The sequence below is a fragment of the Desmodus rotundus genome, chromosome 6 (assembly GCF_022682495.2).
Source record: "Desmodus rotundus isolate HL8 chromosome 6, HLdesRot8A.1, whole genome shotgun sequence".
Classification (NCBI taxonomy): domain Eukaryota; kingdom Metazoa; phylum Chordata; class Mammalia; order Chiroptera; family Phyllostomidae; genus Desmodus; species Desmodus rotundus.
Genome location: NC_071392.1, coordinates 146,242,237 through 146,265,805, shown reverse-complemented (window position 1 = coordinate 146,265,805; position 23,569 = coordinate 146,242,237). Strand labels below are relative to the sequence as shown.

The following is a 23,569-nucleotide window of genomic DNA, read 5'->3' as shown; positions in this document are numbered from 1 at the left end:
GGCTCTACAGGATACCTACTATCTTAGGCCACACTACCAAGACATGGATCAAAGCAGCTCTATCTAATACAAAGAAATAAACACAGGGAGGCTGTCAAAAAGAGGAGAGAAAAAACATGGCCCAAATTAAAGTGCAGATAAAAACTCCAGAGAAAAAGCTAAATGAAATGGAGATAAGCAATCTATAAAATGCAAGGTTCAAAACACTGGTTATAAGGATGCTCAAGGAACTTAGTGAGGACCTCAAAGGCATAAAAAAGATCCCATCAGAAACGAAGGATACACTAATTGAAATAAAGAACAATTTACAGGGAAACAACAGTACAGTGGACAAAGCTGAGAATCAAATCAATAACATGGAATGTAAGGAAACAAAAAAACAAACAAACAATCAGAACAAGAAGAAAGAATGAATCCAAAAAAAAGGGGATAGTGCCCTGGCTAGCGTAGCTCAATGGATTGAGTGTGGCCCTGCAAACCAAAGGGTCTCTGGTTCAATTCCCAGTCAGGGCACATGCCTGGGTCCCCAGTGCGGTACATGCAAGAGGCAACCACACACTGATGTTTCTCTCCCTCTCTTTCACTTTCCCTTACCCTCTCTCTAAAAATAAATAAATAAAATCTTTTTTAAAAAAGAGGATGTCCAACTGGCTGGATATAAGGACTATTTATATCGCACCTGCAAAAAAAAAAGCATTCTACTTAGATCCCATATTACTCAAGGACAGAGAAAGAATTCAAGAGTAATGAACATTCCGGATATTAAGAGATACTATGGAAAGTATTATTTCATAGCCAAAATGTTATTTTATAACTAAGATAACTAGAAGTCATTTTTAGTATTATATTTTGTAAGCTGAGTGACCAAACTTCTCTTTTTCATAACCTTCTTGAAATTTAAAAGTATAAAATAAAAATTTTTTACTATAACCTGAAAAAAAAAAAGAGGATAGTATAAGCAGCCTCTGGGACAACTTCAAGTGTTCCAACATTTGCATCATAGGGGTGCCAGAAGGAGAAGAGAAAGAGCAAGAAAATGGAAATCTATTTGAAAAAATAATGAAAGAAAATTTCTCTAATTTGGTGAAATTGACATGCAAGCCCAGGAAGCACAAAGAGTCCCAAACAAGAAGGATGCAAAGAGGCTCACTTTGAGACACATCATAAGGAAAATGCCAAAGTTTAAAGATAAAGAGAGGATCTTAAAAGCAGTTGGAGAAAAGCAGTTAGTTACTTACAGGGGTGTCCCCATAAGACTGACAGGTGATTTATCAAAAGAAACTTTGCAGGTTAGAAGGGATTGACAAGACATATTCAAAGTCATGAAAAGCAGGGACCTACAGCCAAGATCGCTCTACCCAGCAAAGCTATCATTTAGAATTGAAGGTCAGATGAAGAGCTTCCCAGACAAGAAAATACTCAAGGATTCATCATCACCAAACCATTATTACATGAAATGTTAAAGGGACTTATTTAAGAAAAAGAAGATCAAAACTATGAACAATAAAATGGCAAAAAAAATACTAATCTATCAACAACTAAACCTGCAAAACAAACTAAGCAAACAAGAACTGAGACAAAATCATGGATACAGAGAACATTCCGATGGCTGCCAGATGGGAGGGGGGTTTGGGGGAGAATGTGTGAAGAGGTGGGGGATTAAGAAGTACAAACAGGTAGTCACAGAGTAGCCATGGGGATGTAAAGCACAGCACAGGAAATGGAGCAGCTGAAGAACTTATTCCCACGACCCATGAACAGGGATGGGGGGACTGCCTGAGGGAGTGGGGGATGCTAGGTGGAGGGGGGCAAAGGGGGAAAATTCCAGACAACTGTAATAGCATAATCAACAAAATAAATTTTTTAAAAAATGAAATCCCAACATACACGGGACTACGGAGGATGGGGCCAAAGGGGATTTAATCACACCTGCAATATTCTGATTTCTTACCATAAGAATATATTAATATATTTTACGCATAACTAAAAGATAATTTTTATAAAATTCTATACGTCAAACAGATAAAAGCAGAGCTGCTCTGGCTGCAGCCTCCCACCACTCAGTCCTGCCTCCCTATTCACCACCGGGAGCCCGCGGGCCACCCCAACACCCCTGAACTCCGCAGGGCGCAAAGCGAGGACCTCCGGCTTCACAGAGGGGGCCCCTGAGGGCCGGCGAAGCGTGGTCTTTGCCCGAGCACTCGGGGCCTGATGGAGGCAAGGGCTCACACTTGAACCTGGATCTCCTGACTCCCATTTTGGCCACTCCTGACACACTGTCGTAATTCCCAGATTACTGTTAAAATGATCAGCCTGTCACCCAAGAGGCGAAGCTCACGAAAATCTAGGAGCTTTCCCAAACCCGTTCGTACTCATCAGCTGCTCGGAGCAGGGGCCCGGCTCCTTGCAACATGGCGCACGCGAACGCCGCTCACTCGCTCTCTTCTCAAAACGTCCTCGCGTACCGTACTCACCCCTTCCGTGCTGGCACAAGGCCCACATGACGCAATGAAGTGAGGCGAGTCGTGTAGGTTGTGACGTAGCGGCGGGCTACTGTGGACCTGACAGCGCATTGGGATCAAGCCATGACGTCATGTTTCCCACCCCCAAGTGTAAGGACTTTTGCGTCTTAATGAAGCACTTATCACGCACACACTGCGGCCCTAACTTTTGAAGTGTGAGGTGTGACAGCAAAACTAGCAGTTTTGTTTTCCTTCATTAATAGAAGATTCGTTCTTACCATAGATCTCAGCAACCTCCGGCTACGATTATTTTTCCCCTGAAGTCGAAACATTTCACCTTTGCCCTTGAGGGAAGCACTTTCCAGCTTCTCTGTGGCCATCAAAATTGCCACCACCAACACCGTTGAGCTTCTGGGCCATTATAAAGTAAAAATAGGGTGACCTGAACTCGAGCTCGCGACGCTCTGACAGTCAATCTGGTAACCAAAATGGCGACTAACGGGCAGCGCGGAGGGACGCCGGACACGGAGGGTGGACCGACGTCCTGGGCGGGCCCCGCAGCCCTGGCGAGATTCCACCGCCTCGCCGGGCGGCGCGCCGGGGGAAATCGTGAATTACCTTTGGGATTGTCCATTTGGTAATTTTGGACCACCACTGAGAGCAGGTAACGGAAACCACGGATAAGGGGTAACTGCCGCGTGATAAAGGCCACGTTCCGTTTCACCGGAATATGCATCTAAAGGAAGTCATCTGGGGGCTCCGTGGTGTGCCGCAAAGAAAAATGTATGAAACTTCGGTATGTGTTCGATAAACCCTGAGACGCAGACAGCCCCCAACTTCCACGCTCTGTGCATGTGGCAGTAACACGAGCACGCGTGATCTCGGGAAGCTGACGCTGTGCTCCAGAGTTGTTTCGTTTAGCATAGCAGCGAGCGATACTTGGTTTGGGCACCACCTATTGGCAAAAATACTTTGTAATCCTACTTTCCTTCCCGAGGCTGGCCAAATTTTGTATTTGTTTATATTTAGGCAATGTCTGCTTAAAGAAAATATCTGTTCTTGACCTAGTTATTAAGTGATTGGTTCTCTTAAAAAGAGTAAGTCTTTTCCATGCTTATTTTACAATAAACTGCCTTTTACAGTGGGAAATGTACCGATGAAATGAGTATTCTATTCCATCTTTAAATATTTAGTCGCATAATTAAGAAAGCCTTTAATTGAATCATTTTAATTAAGGGTTCTCAAACTTCTGCACCATAGACTCTTCTAATAACCTGTCACAAAGAAAAGTTTATCTTTGTGAAGACATGGTGATTATCAGAATTAAATAATTTAACAGTTGCTAAAACCGATTCTGAACTCATGAATAGTAAATATACTTTTATAATATTTTGTTTATTTTTTACAGAGGAGGGAAATGAGGGAGAAAGAGAGGGAGAGAAACATCCATGTGCAAGAGAAACAATGGGTTGCCTCTTGCACGCCCCCAAGCTGGAGACCTGGCCTGCAGCCCAGGCACCTGCAGTGACTGGGAATTGAACCAGTGACCTTTCAGTCCCCAGGCCAGTGCTCAATCCACTGAGCCACACAAGCCAGGGGGAAAATACACACTTTTAAAACCATACACATTTAATTTTTTTAAAGAGGTCCTTGCCTAAACCTAATGTTTTGTGATTCAACAGAGGCAAGTACTGCATTTGGAACAACACAGAGCAGATTAACAATATTTTAAGAAAAGGTATTTATTATTTACACCACTGAAACAGTCCTGTAAGAATATACACCACGTTCATTTGAAAGGATCAGATTCCTTTCAAATACAAGAACTGTACAAAGCAATACTGTCAACACAAAACAGTGGTCACATTACATATCTGCAGGCTTGAGCAATGCAAATAATTTTTTTAAGTTTATGGCTAGATATTTTTTACTGAAACACAGTGTTTGCACTTAGACAAGATATAGCTAGAACAAAACAAAAACTTTTTGTTCATGCTTTTTAGGGCTGAATCAGTGATATGTCCCATTTTAAAATGTACTGATTGCCCTTAACTGCTTGTATGACAATGGTTTTAGGAAATATGTTTCTACTTAGCCACCAAAAAGAAATACTCTTGCTGCTTAGTTTTATTCATCAATCTTACACTTCCTTTCATACAATGACATCGGTATTAAAACCGACATTTTCCAGTTTTTTCTCAAAGAACATTGACACACATACAACCAAACTGAGACAGCTCAGAATTTAGAAATGTAGATAGTGAAGTACGAAGGGACGTTGTGTCTATGACAAAATAATAAAAAAAAAAAACAAAAAAAAAGTCTTGGTTTATTAAGCATACTAAACTAGGTTCCTTACTGAGAAAATATTTTTTTTAAAGTCAAAGTAGTAGTTTCAAGATGGGTTTGGTCTTAGATTTAGTTAAACAACAAAATAAAGCAGGAACACAAAACATAACTTGTCTCCAAAGTCACAAAATGACACTGTTGAGTATACATTTTTGTCCTTTTTGTGTGGGGGGGGTGGGGTGGAGGGGAAGCTCTGTACTCAATGCTGGAGAAAATATTTTTCAAGAGTAACAGTTTATTCATACAGGGAAAAAGATTATTTTTTAGCATATTGCTATGATCTTCAAAAAATATAAAATTAAATTTACAAAAACTGGAAGACCAAGTATAAGCAGTCTGATATTTGCTTCAGTGTCCAGCACTATTATAATGATTTCTAGCATAAAAGCAAGAGTTCATGGATCTCAAGTATCAATAACTGCCAGCATAACTTGGAACTACTGTCCTTGCTTCTTTGAGAGATACCTGCAAGAAATAAAAGAAAGATGTCTAAGCACATCATGCTTAATAACCACTGCCATTTTTTGACTATGTGCTATGCACTGTTCTATTACATATTCCAAGTTCACTTAGTCCTCACAACAGCCCTATCAAGACTTTTCTATTAGAACTTATTCCTATTTTACAGGAACAAAGAGGTTAAGCAAGATCATACAACTAGAAAGTGGCAGAGCTCAGATTCAAAATAAGGTCCCGAAGGCTGCACTCTATCACTCTTTACTGCCTAACTTCCAAATAATTAGTACTGTAATTTCCCCCAAATCTCTCAAACTTCATTTAAAGAGCTTATTTTTCTTGCACAAAGACAGTGGGTCAAAGTTGCTAAGGGACTCTGATCAAAAGTGTAAAGATACAAAGATGCAAAGACATTAATTTATGAATCAAACAAATTTTCCTTCATATTATTTTATAGAAATCTACTGCTAAATTAAAACTTTTATAACTATTTCTCATATTTATGAATTACTATATTCAGTGGTAATGGGGGTGAGAAAAGAGTTCTTAAAATCATAACACCTGGATACGTTTCAATGGTGCAAAACTTGTTCCCTTGGTGGCATTGTAGCATTTGTCCCCATCATCACTTAAGTTACATCATCTACAATGTGGAGACGGAGATAAAACCCCCTGCCTTACCTTCCTAGTAAGATTATGAGACTCTAATAAGAACCTCTATGTCAGAGTGGTATGTAAGCCAAAAGTGAAATTTGAAAAGCCAAAGTGTCGTTAATACACGAACAGTTTTTTCCTGTGCCTGTATTAGTGAAATTAAAGATCAAATTCCTAACAATTACTTGTAGTACATAATAATCCTGTCCAGTTCTCAGGAGGTTTTTCCCTGCTTCGAAATCTTGATGTTTATATGCAGTCTGTATGTAGATTTACACACATAATTGTGTTTAAAAAAGGCTAGAAGACACCAAGATGGTAATACTGGTTATCTTTGGAAAGGAAAATCAAAAGTAATTATTGTTCTAGCAGAATAAAGTTGTCTAACTTCTGCTACACAGAGAAATAATTTGTAGATTAATTTTTAACAGGAAAACTTTTAGTGTATTTTATGCTGACACTTTTACAGTATGAGAATGGAGATTACATTCCCATATGATTAATAAAAGAGTGACCTAACTAATGTCAAAAAATAATTTACAGGTAGCATCACAAACATGTACTAGTCTCTCAGGTCCTCTCTATTAGAAGTACTAAAGATCTTATTAAGATGTGTGGGTTTCTAAATAAGTTAGAGGTTAAGACAAAAGGGAAAACACTTCCGGGGGAGATATCACAGGATTAGAAAATAGTCTTAGGATTTACTCATTTTAAATAAAAATTAAGAGTTAAGTGTATAACCAGTCACCAATTTTTTCATTCATTAATGAAAGAGGAAACAAACAATTAGCACTTACCTTTCCCAATATTTGTGATTTAGGTCCAAAAAGTCATCTAATTTTGCTATTTCCTTGAGGTACTGAGTTAATTTTAGAAGTTCTTTGTCTTTATCTCGATTTAGGTGCGCTTTCATAAAAGGTCTTATCTATTCGGAAACAAGCATTATCCAACATTTCACATTGCAATACAGAAACTAGTACAAATCTACACTATTCTGTCATTTAGAGTTAACAAGATTAAAATATCACCAAGGATGTGAACACTAGAAATTAATTTCATATTATCTCAGTTTAATAAGCTGACAGTCATGGTATAATGTTTATAGTACAAGCTAAGAGCTCTTCCACCTAATTTACCAGCTTTCTTATATCACTTGAACCCTACATGGCTTCTCCTCTTTGCATAACTGTGTAGACTTTTCCCCCTTCTAATTAATGCAGCTGTTTCCTACTCATTGAATAATTTCATTCACAAAAAGTTAACCCAAATACAAGCTTGATCTAACAAGGGAGATAAATTTTAATATTGATGATTTTCATTTCAGTATTATTTCTATGAAATTTTTATACAGCTAAGATATCAAATATTCTTTATAACCTGTTCCTCTTTCATTTTATCTTAAGCATCTATCATTAGAGTTTCCATAAATATTCTAAATTATCCAAGAGTTCTCCCACAAAAGGTCATATTTTCCAAATTTTATGATTGATATATTTCATGATAACCTTTTTAAGGTAGATATATTTTGATTCACTGTAAGTCAGGATGACAGGCAGGGTGGAGGACTGTAATTAGTGAAGGATATTGTATCTTAACTTGAGTGGTATTTTTATGTGTTACCTTTATCACAATTTTGCTAAACTACAAATTTTAGTTTAGAAATAAACTTTTCTTTGTTACAGTTCCAATAGAAAGTTTTGCTTTTTAAATACATCAGCTCAAGTATCTTTTTTTTCAATTTTTAAATTATTTTATTGTTGTTCATCAACTATCTTTATATAACTCAAGATGGCTGGGCATCATCCTGCAAAGCTGAAGTCACCGGTTTGATTCCCGGTCAGAGCACATGCCTAGGTTGTGGGTTCGATCCCTGCTTAGGCACATACTGGAGGCAACTAATTGGTATTTCTCTCTCACATCAATATCTCTCTCCCTTTTTCTCCCTCCCTTCCCCTCTCTCTAAAAATAAATAAAGTATTTTAAAAAATAGAAAACAGCTTTATATTTTAAATAAAATGGTATGTCTGGAATTTGCTTCAAAATATTAGAGAGAGGAAAATAGGTAGGTTTGGAACAAACACTCATCCATGAATTAATAAGTTGTTTAACCTGGATGATGTATATATACACGGGGGTCTTGTTATACAATTCTTTGGAATTCTATTTATATTTGGATTTTTCTGTTATAAAAAACATTTTAAAAAATTTCACATACTAATGAAAAGCACATGTAAGGACTTAATAAATAATTCTTAGTAAAGTATTAATATATCCTTATTGTGATCTGAAGAAAATGCAAACTGGTCATTAGTTGTCGTTTTACACAGTAACACTGAACAACGGGCAGCTGTCAGTCTGTGCAGAAGCAAGCACTTGTAGGAGATCCCACCTCCAAACCGGCAGCGTGGGCAGTGCTGTTTCACAACAGCAGTGAATGTGCAGAAACCCCCACTCGCAGAGCCTTGCTTAAGCCCTGGAGCTGGTAGTAAATAGGCATGGTATCATGATATAGTGCGAGGAATATATTGTAATGTTTTAATGTATTCCTTCATTCAACTAAAGATTGTAAAGGCAACATATTAACTTTTAAACTATTAATATACAATGTACCAAAGTGATTCCAAGTTTAAAAGCAGGAAGGGATTTAAACTGAGAGATAAAGCAGAGTCCAGTGGCAGGTAAATAAGATTTTTCAACCCAAGGCCCTGATAAGTTACTTTTACTTCTAAGCATTTGGTACCGGGCACTATTAAGCAACAAAACTAAAATATACAATGATTCTGAGTCTAAAAGTCAATAAACCAGTTACACAGAAAAAACTCTATTATTCACTTAATTGACTTCACTGTTCCTCCAGTACAATCACTGCTTACCGTACATTCTTCAGAAACGATCCAAGTGCGCACTAGCAGTACAGGCAACATAGGACCACTGTCGCTCACACCAAAGAACCATTTTTAGGAACTTATGAATATCTAGATTATCTGAATTCTTGCATATTAACAATTCCTTATAGAGATAATAAAAATGAAGTTTTCAGAGTATCAATTTATTTATCCATGACCAAACCTCAAGTTCTTTTAGTTCAGTACAATATTCATGATTCACAATGCCTTCTATATATTTTAAATCTTGAAGATTAGCAAGCTTACAGTATTGGAAGTTAACTATTTTTAAAATAAGCAGTCCTATGTTTTAAGATCTCTGAAATCCTTTTTTGAGATTTCTACCAAAAGCATTATGAAACCATGAAAACAAAACATAGTACTTCAGAATATTTCTCAATTTCAAAACTGCTTCTGTGTCAGTGTGGGCAGATCGTTAATAACTACCTTCTTAAAAGAGGTTTTCAAAAAGAGACGTGTAAGAGGTTCCGGTAGATTGCTTAAAAATACCTTTCCTGAATTAGAATTTTGGGGAGTGGAGACTTATGTACTTGTAGGAACTCCTTCAGTGATTCTACTGAGATTCTACTCTGATTTTTTTTTAAATCCTGCTCTAAAAACACGTAGACCTAGAAACTTGTATTATCATCTCTGCATCCAAAGATGAGAAGGGCCTAAATGTTGGCTGGGAAAATAAAGATTTTTTAAAACAGACATGAAACTAATTTATATATATATATAATTTATAAATTATATATATATAAATATATAAATTATATATATATATAATATATAAATTATATATATTATATATATATATATTGAACCCTTACCCAAGGATACGTTTACTGATTTGAGAGAGAGCTTGATGTTAGAGAGAAACGCCTACCGGGTGCCTCCTGTGCCCGCCCAACAGGGAATCGAGGAAGCACTCAACCTTTTGGTGCATGAGACTACACTCCAACCAAATGAACCACCTGGCGAGGGTACATATATTTAGTTAAAGATCTTCTCAAAAATCATTCCTTGTCTCACCTATATGTGAAATAAAAAATAAAAATGAAATAAAAATAAACCGCCAAGCTAGTTCATGGATAGAGAGAACAGACTGGTGGCCGCCAGAGGCAGGGGTAGGGGTAGGAGAAGGAGAAAGCTAATTAAGACTAAAACACCTGAATGAGTTAGCTAACCAAAGAGAGAGTGTTCTATTTTATACAAACTTTTCTAAATATTTAAGCTTTTCTTGTGTGACCACAAAAATACAGTACTTACAAAAATTTATGAAATTCAACACTATTAAAGTTCTACCATATTCCAGGTTACATAAGCATAGCAAGTAAAATTATGTCTTACCTTTAGTCCATTCTGTGGGTTCATTAGAAAATTTCTTCCTATGTCATCAAACATAATGGTGTTCTTTTTGCTGTAAAACTCTGAAAATTTTCCCCATATAACACCAAGCGGCTTTACCTTAGAATAAAAGTTTAGATTTAACTCAAATTTTATCAATAGTTCACCCTTTCTTAAAAGCAGAAATAAAGCAAAACGTCCTGCAGAACTATGCAGTATGTCCCTTTTCTCTGAAAGACAGGGACAGCTGGCTGTGTGAACAGCCCAGAACTGAGATATAATACACTTTAAAGCATAATGTCCCTAGAAACGTTTACTTCTGAAAAATATGTTCATGTCTAACTGAAGTAAGCCCCATTATAAGACTTTCCATAATTTCAACATGAAGATTTGGGATCAAAGAAAGAGTAATTATTTAATTTTTTTATTGTGTAATGTTTTTTAAATTAATTTACTTATTTTAATTTTTTTAGCATTTATTTATTTTTAATCAAATAGTCTAAAATTCTTTTTTCCCCCATTACCATTTAGTCCCCTTACACCCCTCTCTCCCCAGTAATCACCACACTGTTGTCCACGTCCATGAGTCCTCTTTCCTTTTTGCTCAGTCTTTCCACCCTCTAACTTCCCCACCCCCCACTGGATGTCCTCTGCTCTCCATCTATGAGTCTGTTAGTAATTATTTAATTTAAAAATTCCCTGTAATCGTTTAGATGTCTGCTGAGCAGTCATATGACTTCCTGGGTGAATACTACTCCCCCAGAGTCTAAAGGTCACATGAGTCTGTTCTTAACACTAGAAAACCTTAGTGATGGACAATGTACGGCCCTTTTAATATATAATTTAAATATTCAAATATTTTAATACAGGATTTAAATATTACAGAAAAATTGATTTTGTTTTTAATTCAGTGGCACAGGTACATAATTTCTAGGGCATTTGTTGCTTAACTTCAAAAACACTAAGTTTTTGTCCAGTTCTTGTTTTTATTTATGAGTACTTAAAATGAGCCATCAAAAAAATTCCTTTATACATTCATATCTGTTGGTGCTTGCATAAGGTGTATAAGACCACATAAGAAATAAGTGATTTCCTGTGGGAAGTAGAATTAAGTGGCTAGGGGGCCCAAGTGGGAGGAAGACTTCTCATTATGTACTTTTATTTTGAATCATGTGAATGTATTTTACACATTTAGAAGTTTTTTAAATAAATTAATTTTTAGTGGCAAAAGCACATTTTGATTAACGCAAGAGTCGCATTTGTGATAATATGACACATTTGGTAATACTAGTCATATGAGATTAAACAATAATAAGTAAATGGTGCCAAGGGCTGAAAATGTTACTGTGCCTTGCCTGGTGTAGCTCAGTGGATTGAGCACAGGCTGTGAACCAAAGGGTTGCCAGCTCAATTCCCAGTCAGGGCACATGCCTGGGTTGCCGGCCAGGTCCCCAGTGGGGGGCGTGTGAGAGGCAACCACACTTTGATGTTTCTCTCCCTCTGTTTCTCCCTCCCTTCCCCTCTCTCTAAAAATAAATAAATAAAATCTTTTAAAAAATGTTTACTTTTTCTCCTTCTATAATTTATTTTAATATGAAGAAAGCCTATTTTCTTCTCTGTGCTCTATCTATGGCAAAAAATGTTATTTAAATATTTTAACTTTACTAAAATTTTATTTGCCTGAATTTGTTTGTACCACTTATTTACCACTGAAACAAAACCCTCAAATACTTAAAGACGAATAGACAGGAGGTGACACAGAAGCCAGATTCTTGGTTTTCTTGGCTAACAAAGTCTCAAGAAACGTGACAAGAGCTTTATGACACCTAGGGTTAGGGAACCTGCATCGTCCTAAATAGTGCCGTCCTCTTGCATGTAGGTCAAGGGCCAGTTGTTCTCCAAACACAGAGTACTTTTCCTTAGTTAGAGAAGTAAAATTGCTGACTGTAGAAAAAAACTGAAAGCACAGAAAAGCTCAAAAGAACACTTTAAATTACTTATAAACCCAGTTTATACTGACTACGTAGTCAGTACCAAAGATAACAACTAGATACTCTGATAAAATTATTTCCCTTCAGCCTTTTTTATAAACAGCAGCAGGCTCAGTTAAGTTAATCAAAAACGTAAACCAAACAAAGGTTAAGAACTATTTTCTACATCATATGATTTAGCTGTGTCCCATTATATAGATAAACACAAATTTACATTCCAATTTCCTATTGTCAGTATAGTGAGAATTTTTACTCCTCTGATTTGTCATTATTATAAACACTACTAAGTTTAACATTTTCCAAACTTCTTTTTACTGTTTAGATTTTGTAAATGTACCACCTAAGTAATAATTATATTGTCCCCTGATATATGTAGTATTTCCTTTATTGAACAAATCCCCATGCACTTAAACCTTCTTATTTATGATTTTCACAACTTTAGTACTGCCTCTCCTGAGCTTTCCTAGCATGCTAGATTGTCCCCAATTCCTATCAGTCTGTGTTTCCAAAAGGCACAGACCGTGTTTCCTCCTCTCTTTACTCCCAACACTGCCTATCACAGGGACTTGCAGATGGCAGGGGTTCAATATGACTGACTTGACAAGTAAATAAAGTGAAGAACCCTAATCTTTTTAGTCCAATCCCTTTCTCTGGTGGCTCTGGTCGCTCTTCTCAGGGGCTTCACATACAGCACCCCAAAATGCATGCATCATGTCGTATCTGTTTTTATCTATCAGTTTCGCGTAGGGCAGGACAAGCATGTTTTGGTCTGCTTCCAGTATCTCCCTTGAGGACAGTCAGTATTTCTTCTAACTTACTACTCTGTCTTCAGCAACACTGTGCTGCCATCATCATGGGACAATTACCCATGACCTCGCTTGACCTTTCCTACATCAAGACCTTAATTTTCTAGTTAAAATTCAAATCTGAAAAAAAAATAAACCTTAAATTCATCTTCCCATGTCAAAACTCAACTGATACTTTCCTGACCACTCAGATGTAGTTCTAAACTCTTTCTGTAGTTCACTCCATTAACATAAATACAAAAGTACACTAGAAAATAGACAACTTGTTAAATAAAAGGAAGGTGACTTCTTACATCTATTAATCCTCTCCGTGGTGTATGCACTGTTATCATAGCAGCACTGTCCAACATGAAGGTAATCTTATAATTTGCATTTGTGCTCACTCCCAGCTCCTATAAATACAAATATTCATGTGGTTAAAATATAAAAATGTGGAAAATTCAGGCTTTCTGAATATTCCAGCTATAATTTCCCATAATACCAACTTTCTATCGCCCTGGCCACCACTTCGTATTTAACTGGCCAGTATTTTAGTTGTACTTAGCTGAGTCAATAAATGGCAGTCCAATGAAAATAAAATAAACAGATCACTTCCCCATTCACTATTCAGAAGAGCACCGCCCCTTCAAGTATCACACACCAGAACAAAAGAAGGAAGGGAAAGCACTACAGTAAAATGGGAGGAAGGAGAACGAGGAGCTCTGCTGTACTTTTTCCTGAAAAAGGCATAGTATTCAACACAACCCATTAGACTTTACACACACCTCTAACTCCTGATACTGTCTACTAAATGCCCTCCAATGAGAATAAAATTAATTCAATTAAAAACTTTTAAAAAAACAAATACGGTTTCAAAGCATTCTTAAATGGGTTATTTTCTAACACTTACTTTCATTTTAGCTTCAATCCACTTCATATTTGTGGCAGCTAAAACATGAGGAATGATAATACGAGACATATGAATAGCTTGAATTTCATTTAAAAAACTTACTTCTGTATAAGTAAACAAGTCAAGTTTCCTAAGCAAGACTAAAAATTCAATAAATTATACATTTACGGTAATTTTCTTTCAAGTATTTATAAAAATAAATTTATTTTAGCATGTTTTTTTATAATTTCCCTTTTTAATCACAATTATTTTGAGATTCATATTTTTTGGAAGCATATATTAATAGTTCCTTCTGTTTTCTTGCCAAGTAATATTCCACGAAGTGGGTACATTACAATTTTTTCTTTTTTTTTTTGGTGGTGTTTTTTTAAATTTTTATTGTTATTCAATTACAGTTGTATGCCTTTTCTCCCCATCCCTCCACCCCACCCCAGCTGAACCCACCTCCCTCCCCCACCTCCACCCTTCCCCCTGATTTTGTCCATGTGTCCTTTATAATAGTTCCTGCAATATTTTAGCATGTTTTCAAGACAGAATAAAATTTAAACTACTTGTATCTAAAAAATAGAGGTAACAAATGCTCAAAAGAACTTTGAACCTAAGAAATTTATAAATAAAGACCTAAATTTTCTTTAAAACAGCTCTAGTACTATTCTCTATCAGTTCTAAACTTAAAATTAGGGTGTCTGGATCCCCATATTCTTCTATCCAGGCAATGCACAAGTATATATGTCAATATAAGCAGATTAATGTTGTGTCAAAGCCTGGCCGAGTAGCCCAGGTGGTCACAGTATCGCCCTGATACACCAAGGTTGTGGGTTCAATTTCAGGTCGGGGCACATACATGAAGCAACCAATCATGCATAAATAAGAACAACAAATTGATGTTTCTCTCTCTCCCCTCACCCCTGCCTTGTATCTAAAAATCAATTAAAAAAACCCCACAAATATTGTGTAGAAAGTTACTGTTAAAGATTAGCTAGGTTCAATAAATTCTTCTAAGCCCAGGAAACTCAGTGTTCATTGAATCTAGCAGCTTTTAACAGTCTGGGAGAACTAAATTAATAAACTAATGCCTGTTATGTATCTGCTCATTGTCAGACACCAAAGAGTTTTGAAATCACTGATACTAAAATTCAACCCTCAACTTTATCTGACCTCCTGTTCTCAAGTTACTAGACTAAACCAAATAGGTATTACAAAGTAAAATGTTTCAAATGGAAAAAAGGAGTTCAATTTTTTTAAGTGTGTATGTGTATTTTTTAATAAAGATTTTATTTATTTATTTTTAGAGAGAGGGGAAGGGAGGGAGAGAAACATCAATGAGTGGTTGCCTTTGGGCGCCCCTCACTGAGAACCTGGCCTGCAACCCAGGCAATATGTCCTGACTGGCAATTGAACCGGTGTCCCTTTGGTTCACAGGCTGGCGCTCAATCCACTGAGCTACACTAGCCAGGGCTGTAGGTATATTTTTAAAGGGCAATGGAAGTACCTGCATTCTCAAGATAAGTATCTTTAGCATACACACACAACCACCAGAGGAATCACCTCCCATGCAAAACTGGCCAGCTAAACTAAAATTTTAGAGAATGATGCATCTACAAGGACAACAATCATGAGAGGAAAAACCATTTTTAAATTCAGTATATATTTTGTATTTATGTTTTTTAGATGAAAAACAAAAAGATTAACAGATAACAAAATAGGTTTCTAATTACTAAGTAACTATTATATGCCAGACACAGTAGTAGGTGCTATACTGGTATTTTTATTCTTACCACTACCCTGTAATATAGGTTTATTTATGTTCATTTCTCAGGTGAACAAGCTAAGGTGCAGATTAACTAATCTGCCCAGTATCACATAGTTAAGACAGAGTTAAAACCCCACTTTATTTATCTCTGAGGTGCCCTTTCAACATATTACCATGAAATATCATAATTTATAAAAATAACATTTTAAACATTATAAACAGTTCTCTAAATTTTTTAATTTATTTTAATAATTTAGAGGATAAGTTTTTTCTCAAATGTCATCTCAGATATCAGAGTTACTGAACAAAAATTTGTTTCCCAGGAAGCCTTCTTCTGTGTCTTACAAACCAAAAAATTAAGTATTTATATTTTATTTTATTAATATTATTTTAATCCTCACCTAGGGCATGATTATAGATTTTAGAGAGAGGGAAAAGGAGGGAGAGAGAGGGAGAGAAACACTGATGTGAGAGCTGCCTCCTGCATGCGCCCTGACTGGGAACCAAACCTGCAACCTAGGTATGTGCCCTGACCAGGTATCCCATCTTCAAACTTTGGATTTACCAGATGATGCTCCAATCAACTGAGCCACACTGGCCAGGGCAGAAAATTACGTATTAAAGTATTTAATTTTAGTGACTGTGAACTGGTATTATCACTGAACAATGGTGATAAGTCTAATTACAAGGAAAAGTACAAAGAAACTTTATAGACTACAATACAACTATGTGGCCTCTCATCAAAAATCTAGTACAGTTAGCCAACAGTGACTCAGTTGGCTGGGCGTTGTTCCACAAACCATAAGGTCGTGGGTTTGATTCCCAGTTGGGGTACATGCTTTGGTTGTGGGTTTGGTCCCTGATCGGGGCATGTTTAAGAGGCAACCAACTTATGTTTTTCTCTCAAGCCAATGATTCTCTCCCTCTCTGTGTCCCTTCCTTCCCTTCTTTCTAGAATCAATAAAAAAACCCTTTTTTTAAACCTAGTATAATTAAATGTAGCATATTTAATTGATTAGATTTTATTTAATTCATAATCAGTATAGTTATTCTTCACTTATGATATTGCCAGAGGCAACTTTAAATGTTTGTGGGGAGGTCAGATGTAAATCAATACACTGCTTCCCTTTTCAAGAAAGTCTTACCACAAAAAAATTGCCATTTGAAGTAAACAGTGTGCTCAGTAATGTAGTAAATTTACTTTTGGAGCCAACTCATTACCTTTATCTTATCACAGACCTGTATGTTCCTGGAATAATCCACAGATCACAATTTGAGTTGGACTACTTTAGTCCATTCATTACCTTTTCTTATGGAATATCACATTGCCTCTCTTTATTTCTGAAGAACCACATTACTATGATTTTTAAAAATACGTATCTTTCTCCAAGTGTTTTGAAAGTAGAGTAATGGAAAAAGGAGAAAGCAACAATATCCTAATATCCTGAAGCACCAAAGATTCTACAGTAAAGATCAGAAAGAAAAGTTCCTAATCCAGGTGGGGAGGGGTCTTATAAAAATAAGGACATTTTACTCTCAATCCATAATCTACTCTTTTCCCATATTTAACTATTTCAGTGGTATTTGGCAACTATATGTATACGCTTATATTGTGATGCAAGAAAGTCAAACATGATTATCAAAAACTTGCTAAAACAAATGAAAACTGTATCATATTTAAACATAGGTCATTTTAAGTGACATTTTATAAGGCAGAATAACATAAGGAACAACCTTATTTCCGTGAAAATCTAAGCAAAAATAAAATGTATATAGCTTACACCAAATAACAATGTCATAATCCTCATATGCAGACGTTAGGAATTCATGAAGATATGGGCGCATTAATTCTACCCCAGTCTCTGCACAAGACCTATGGTCTAAAAGAAAATCAGTCATAGACGAGTATTAGTTCATCATAGCGGACAAGTACTAATGTCAATTAAACTTAGGAAATGTAACACATACACTCAAATGCAAGCTACTTCAGAATGAATTACATACATTGGCTGACAAAAGATGTCTTCAAAGCACAAAATTTAATATCCTTGCGATCCAATTTTAATTGATCGCTTCTGTTCAATTTGTGAAGAGCAGTAGCCAGAACTCAGGCTTACGTAGTAAAGTGTGAATTGTTTTTGTCATCTAGTCTTTAAAGTGTAGATGCTACTTTATAGTTTGAAAAACAAAGTAGGGCCATTTATACTCACTTTTAGCCGTTCACCTTCCAGATACAATCACATTTCACCAAAATGAGCGGTCCAATTAACTTATAATCAAATTTTAAAATAAGTGTACATTAACATATGCTATGTACTCAAAGTTTAAGTAGGATTAGAGGTAAGTAAATTTATTCCAATATCAGGAGTCAACTGATCGTTTATTGACAATATTAGAGGATGTAATGAACATCTTTCTCTCTGTTGAACATGAGAAATTTTAAATTCAGGAATCTGCCCTGAACATAATACAACAAAAAACCAGAAATAAAATATCAAAAATGATGTTTAAATAACCCACCTTAAAATTTAAATGTAAATCAGTAGGGAAGGACCTGGTTAAACTATGATGCACCCATAAACTAGAATTCTGTGTTATTAAAAATATAGATATTTAATCCACAATGAATAATATTAAATGAGTAAGAAGATGTTCAATATATCATTAAGCAAAAATAATAAAGGTATACATACAAACACCCTTGAAGATACACAAAAAAAGGTCGCCACGTAGCTCAGTTGGTTAGAGCATCATCCTGATATGCCAAGGTTGAGAGTTTGATCCCCAGTAAGGGCACATACAAGAATCAGCCAATGAATGCATAAATAAAAGGAACAACAAATCAATGTTTCTCCCCCCCCTTACAGTTTCTCTCTAAAATCCATAAATAAAAAATTTTAAAAATAAAATAAAAGATACACAAAAATATAAGAGTGGTCACTTTGAGTCTTGGGATTACAGATGACTTATTTTTATTCTTATATGTGTTTTCTACAATCAATGATATACTTTTGTAACAATAGGAAAAGCTTTCAAGTATTTCATAATGCCAGGAAAACATAAACAAACAAAAGGAAAAAAAGTTGTAGATAACGAAAGATAAAGCACAATTTCAGCTGACTTACCAAATAACGTATAATCAACATCTAATACCAAAAGCTTTTTTCCTTCCCTGGGTGGATTCAAAACTTCCACTTTGTACTCTTTTACTCTGCGAGAAATTTTCAGGAGGTTTTCTTCCCTAATGAAAAAATAAAATCAGATGAAACATTCACTTTTTCTCACATTACAACAACCAATTTGCTTTGGTAGTGAAAAGCACTTACCTATTTTCTACTTCAACCACTTCATCTTCAATATCAAAGTCATTGACAACATCATCATTGTCTGGAGGTGGACCTAAGACGTCTTCCTATGAAGATGAAAATGTTTTGTTTATACGACGTTATCTTTAACATAGCAAATACATGCATAGTAAAAAAAGCAAATGAGAGGCTGAGTATAAGAGGTTTTCAAGCACACACCATGGGAAAATTTTCACATTTTATAATTTGGTATATGCATTTACTAGGCAGAGTTGCCATGTTAAATTTGACCATTTGCACTACTACTATACTTACAGCGGCCACATACTAACAAGTTCCCCAGTGTTTGTTTCCTGCTGAGTTAATACCACAATCACTGTGTAGATTTTATTTTTCACAGACTGCTGAACTGACAATTTTACCACAATTAAAACTATGATACAGAAGTGCAAAGTAAATCATCATATCTTCAAAGGGACAAATGGTAACAAAAGTAAACATTTACCAAGCTCTCCTCACGAGTTCCCATCATCATGATTTTAGTATTTGGTTTCAGTTTGAGAGCTCCAAGCTTAACATCATTTTCTGCAGGTTTGCCTACAATACAAGCAAATGACTGTTTTCTCACTAAAGTTCAGGTGCTAGTTTCACTATCCCATTATACAAAACCCTACCATTAAAAAGTCTGGAACAGATCCCACAGCAGGGTTTTTTTTTCCCCTTAAATTAAACTGATACTGCTGAGTTAGGAATTTCTAACACACTAAGAAGTACCAACTAATACAAAGTTTGATTTTTCCCCAACTCCATCTTAAGGAACACCCTTATTCAACTCACTAAACAGAATAAATTCATGGTTTGTTTTGTTGTTCAAGATGAAGATAACTATTTTCCAAAAAGTCTTGAAAACTGCGCACCTAAGACAATTGTAGATTTAATGCTTCTCAAAACCCACCTTTCAATGCTATGACAAACACAGACACTGTGAAAGTCCCTTTTAGACTGGGTATAAACACTGCCTATAACTGCTAATCATCATTTTAAATCATCATTGCTTTCAAATCAGAAAAGATAATTTGGAGAGTACAAGGCACAAGCTACAGTGAAAAGGCAGATGCCAAAACTTACACTGTTTTACCTGGGACTTCTGTGCCAAACATTTAACAAGTAAACATCAACTATCACAGGTATCAAAAATAATCTTAATCTTGGTGGTATTTTCAAGTAACATTTAATATTCTTTCTTATGTCATAAAACAATTTTAGGAATAGCTCTATCAAAGAAGTCTCAGAGAAATCTCCAAAGAGAAAGACTTATTAAAGAGAATAGATAATAGCTAATATAAAAATTTGTATCAACGTAAAAAATTTGACACGAGGAGAGAATTACCTTTAACTTTAAGTCCAAGTAATTTCTGTCGCTCTGGTAGCACTCCTGTAAGGGTCCTGAGAAACTGTTTGAGATCCAGCACAGTATCATCTTCAGAAAGTGTGGTCACTGAATACTCCTGTCCGCCCCATTTTACGATGATAGGGAGAACCATCCTTGGAACATATGTTGAGGCAGATCTTGTTCAGACAAAAATACCTAGGAGGAAGGCATATACAAGTAAGTTACAATATATTAAAGATGTCTCCAAACCTGTAACTTATAAGCTGTACAGTTTTGAGTTCTATTTTACAACCTGATGGTAGAGAAACAGGATTTTCTTACAGTAATGTTACCCCAATGCCAAAAGTTATTAGGACTCAAAGTTAAAATTCTTCTACCTTCCCAATTTTTGGCTTAGAATGACTGCTCCCTGATACTCTATCAGATTCTCTGTTCATCTGAAAAGCTGCAATAATTAGCTACCTGTCCCTCCCTCTCTGTTCGATCAGGTTTATGCTACAGACAAGTTTCTCCATGATGGACCAGTGTTCATTTAACATTTGAGAGGTGGCAGAGTGAGTCACTAAGAGCACAAACTCGAGAGTCACATTATCTGGATTCAGGTCCCAGCTCTCCCACTTATTAACTATCTTGACTTTCACTAAAGTGACTTGAGTCTTAGTGTAGGTTTGCTCGTCTGCAAAATAGGGACGACAATACTACCTATATCTTAGGGGTCTTATGAAGATTAAATTAGTTCATATTTATAAGTCACACAGTACCTGGCATACAGTAAGAAGCATTACATAAGTATTGCTAAAATTAAACTTTTAAAAACTGGAACTGAAGTATTCCAGGCACAGTGCTAAATAAACAGTAAATGGCCATTATTTGTTTCATATTTAATACACTGGACAGTTTTTTGTGGAGATAATCTTATTTAGCAAGGTTGTTTGATAAGAACTGTCCCACTTTTATAACTAAGGAAACGTGTTCAGAGAAGTTATATAATCTGTTCATGGGCATATAACTGGTAACAGAACAGGTCTTGGCTAAATTTCCTGTTTTTTCCCTACACTGTCTCTCTTGAATTGGACCCGCAGGCATCAAAGAGCAATAAACACAAAACCCATAGGCACATAAAACAGTTGCGAATAATTCTCAACAAGAGTATGTAGGTCTCCTCCTCCATAAAGCTCTCTAACAGTTTTCTTAAGTTTGTTCCCCTCACAGGTTAAAGAACTGAATTTTCTAATCTCAAAGTATTGGTATTTCCAAATGCTGTCACTTATTTATTGAAACCTTTGTACTCTTCCTGTACTACAACCAACTGCAAGAAAGAAGGCAAATTCTGAATCTTAAAAAATAATTCGAACACCTAGGGCGGCAGGTGTCTTCAACATGTCTATTAAAAGAGCACCACAAATTCACCTATACTTCCTCTCTTACGTTTACAACGTGCTCTACTAAAAATTTAGATAGTGTGTCACTTCAGAGCAATGTATCTGAACCTGCTCTAACAAATGTTACGATCCTCAGTAAAAAAAACAAATGGACCTTCTCAAATTTAAATACAGTTTTAATATTATTATACAGATTAGTAAACTCAAGTAAAACAATTTGCCTAAGACCACACGACTAAAAAGTATTTTGCAAAGGCGGAAATTTGAAAGTAACAGCAGCAAAAGTTAACTTCTTGGGAATTGAGGGGAGGAGATTAACTTTTCATCAAGCTTTGTAAAAGGGATTTAAAGTACTGCTGTCAATTCCTACCCAGGACAGCACCACGGCGGCAACTGGGGCAGTGCAGAGGCGAGGGCTGGGGGAAGGGGCTGGGACGGAGCAGCTTAGAAAGCAGGTGCAATAGAAGCCCCTAAGTCCAAGAGGACCGGGGGTGTCAGTAGGGAGAGTGAGGGGCAGAGATGCTCACACCCCAAAGGGAGAATGAAGTTTGGGGACACAAAGCCCACCGGGCCGCGCGAAAACCCTATAGGCGAGGGGGCCGGATGGGAGAACGGCCGCCTCTGCGACCCGCGGGCCAGGGCCAGAGGCCTGGGCAGCGGACCGGGACAGAGGCGTCCCGGGGCGCGCACACGCAGCCCCCAGCCCGCCGCGACCAGCGGCAGTGGAGGCCCCGAGGACAGCAAAGCAGCTGCCTCCCGGTCCAACGGCGACTCCGCGGGCAGCACACCGTGGTACTCCCAGTCCCCTCACCTGGAGTGCAGCGGCACCGGCAGCAGCAGACGCAGGAATCGGCCACAGCGGAACGAAAGGCACCGGAAGTGAAAGGCAGGGTCCGGAACCGGCCGACAAACCGGAAGTTAGGGGTTGAAACGGAAACGCGCTGGTGACTGTACAGCTGCTTCCCATGTTTTCCTTCGGGTTGTAATACTAGATAGTTGATAACAGGAATTTCCTCACGGGGACAAGGGAGCCACGCTTTCCAAGACAGTGACCACTGTGCCGAAGCATATGGCACCCCGCACCCCTGGCTGCTGGCCTTGGCCTGTTCTGCGCATGCGCGAGTCTGGCGGGTTGGCGCTCCGAGGTTGTTTCGGGGACGTGAAGTCTGTGGTGTTGCGTGCTGTGAGGTGGGTTGGAGGTAGTTCGCTGAGTTCCCCAGGGGTGCAGATATCTTCAGGAAACTCGGAACTAGGACTCGGCTTTGTCCACATTACGAGTGAGGTCTGAAAGGTGACCTTTGAGGACCGAAGACTTGAGATCTTTCCTTGGCACCAGGGGCTACCAACATTTCGTTAATTTCAGTTTAGGATTCTACCTATTTTACCCAGTCCACGGGGGAAACAGGATAGTTAGGAAAGGGAAGGGGCAGGCCTAAGTGACTCGGAAAACCAAGGAAGTAAATCTCAATGTAAGAGCTGCCCTGGAGGTTTTTATAGCATTGTATCAATTTTCTCTGCATCCGCCCATCCCGCCTCCATTCCATCTTCGCTCTATGAGCAAAGCCAATTTACAAACACTGACGAAAGAATTTCAGACTTTAATGGAAATTCAGAGCAGTCTCTACCTGGTTCATGCAGCTAACTTCCAACGTGCATCACTTGCTGTTGGCCAGAAAAATAAAGGAAACAAAAAAAAAAGCTAGATTGTTGCCTATGGTGCCAAACAAAACCTAGCTTTTGAAAAGGAAGGGAAAATGCGACAATAATATTGGACCCCAAATATGCACCAGCCCTTGAACAACCTGTATTTTCCCTTCTGACAGCAACGTAACGTCCATGTGTCCCGGCTGTTAGGGAAGAGAAGCAAAGAGCCAAGTTTTGATCCTTAACAATG

The 23,569-nt window shown here is 37.1% G+C and overlaps 1 protein-coding gene across 2 annotated transcripts; it reads right to left on the bottom strand.

The window, feature by feature from the left end:
- Window positions 1–4,188: 4,188 nt before the first annotated feature.
- On the bottom strand, window positions 4,189–22,620 carry UBLCP1 (ubiquitin like domain containing CTD phosphatase 1). Of its 2 annotated transcripts, XM_024577007.3 has the most exons (11): window positions 22,487–22,619; window positions 20,291–20,488; window positions 19,406–19,497; window positions 18,922–19,007; window positions 18,721–18,836; window positions 17,377–17,475; window positions 13,843–13,880; window positions 13,247–13,345; window positions 10,160–10,276; window positions 6,719–6,846; window positions 4,189–5,276 (listed from the first exon to the last, which is right to left on the bottom strand). In XM_024577007.3, the coding sequence occupies exons 2-11, from the start codon at window positions 20,442–20,444 to the stop codon at window positions 5,249–5,251; spliced, it is 957 nt and encodes a 318-aa protein (XP_024432775.1). In that variant the 5' UTR covers window positions 20,445–20,488; window positions 22,487–22,619; the 3' UTR covers window positions 4,189–5,248. The 2 variants fall into 2 exon arrangements, with proteins under 2 accessions (XP_024432775.1, XP_045040929.1); XM_045184994.2 differs by lacking the exon at window positions 19,406–19,497 and having other exon boundaries at window positions 22,487–22,620.
- Between the last annotated feature and the right edge of the window lie 949 nt (window positions 22,621–23,569).

Coding starts and splice junctions, on each gene's coding strand:
- UBLCP1 (XM_024577007.3), bottom strand. CDS start 20,444: ATGGTTCTCCCTATCATCGTAAAATGGGGCGGACAGGAGTATTCAGTG. Junction 19,498..20,290: donor ACTTGGACTTAAAGTTAAAG/GTAATTCTCTCC, acceptor CTTGTATTGTAG/GCAAACCTGCAGAAAATGAT. Junction 10,277..13,246: donor CACGGAGAGGATTAATAGAT/GTAAGAAGTCAC, acceptor TTTTATTCTAAG/GTAAAGCCGCTTGGTGTTAT.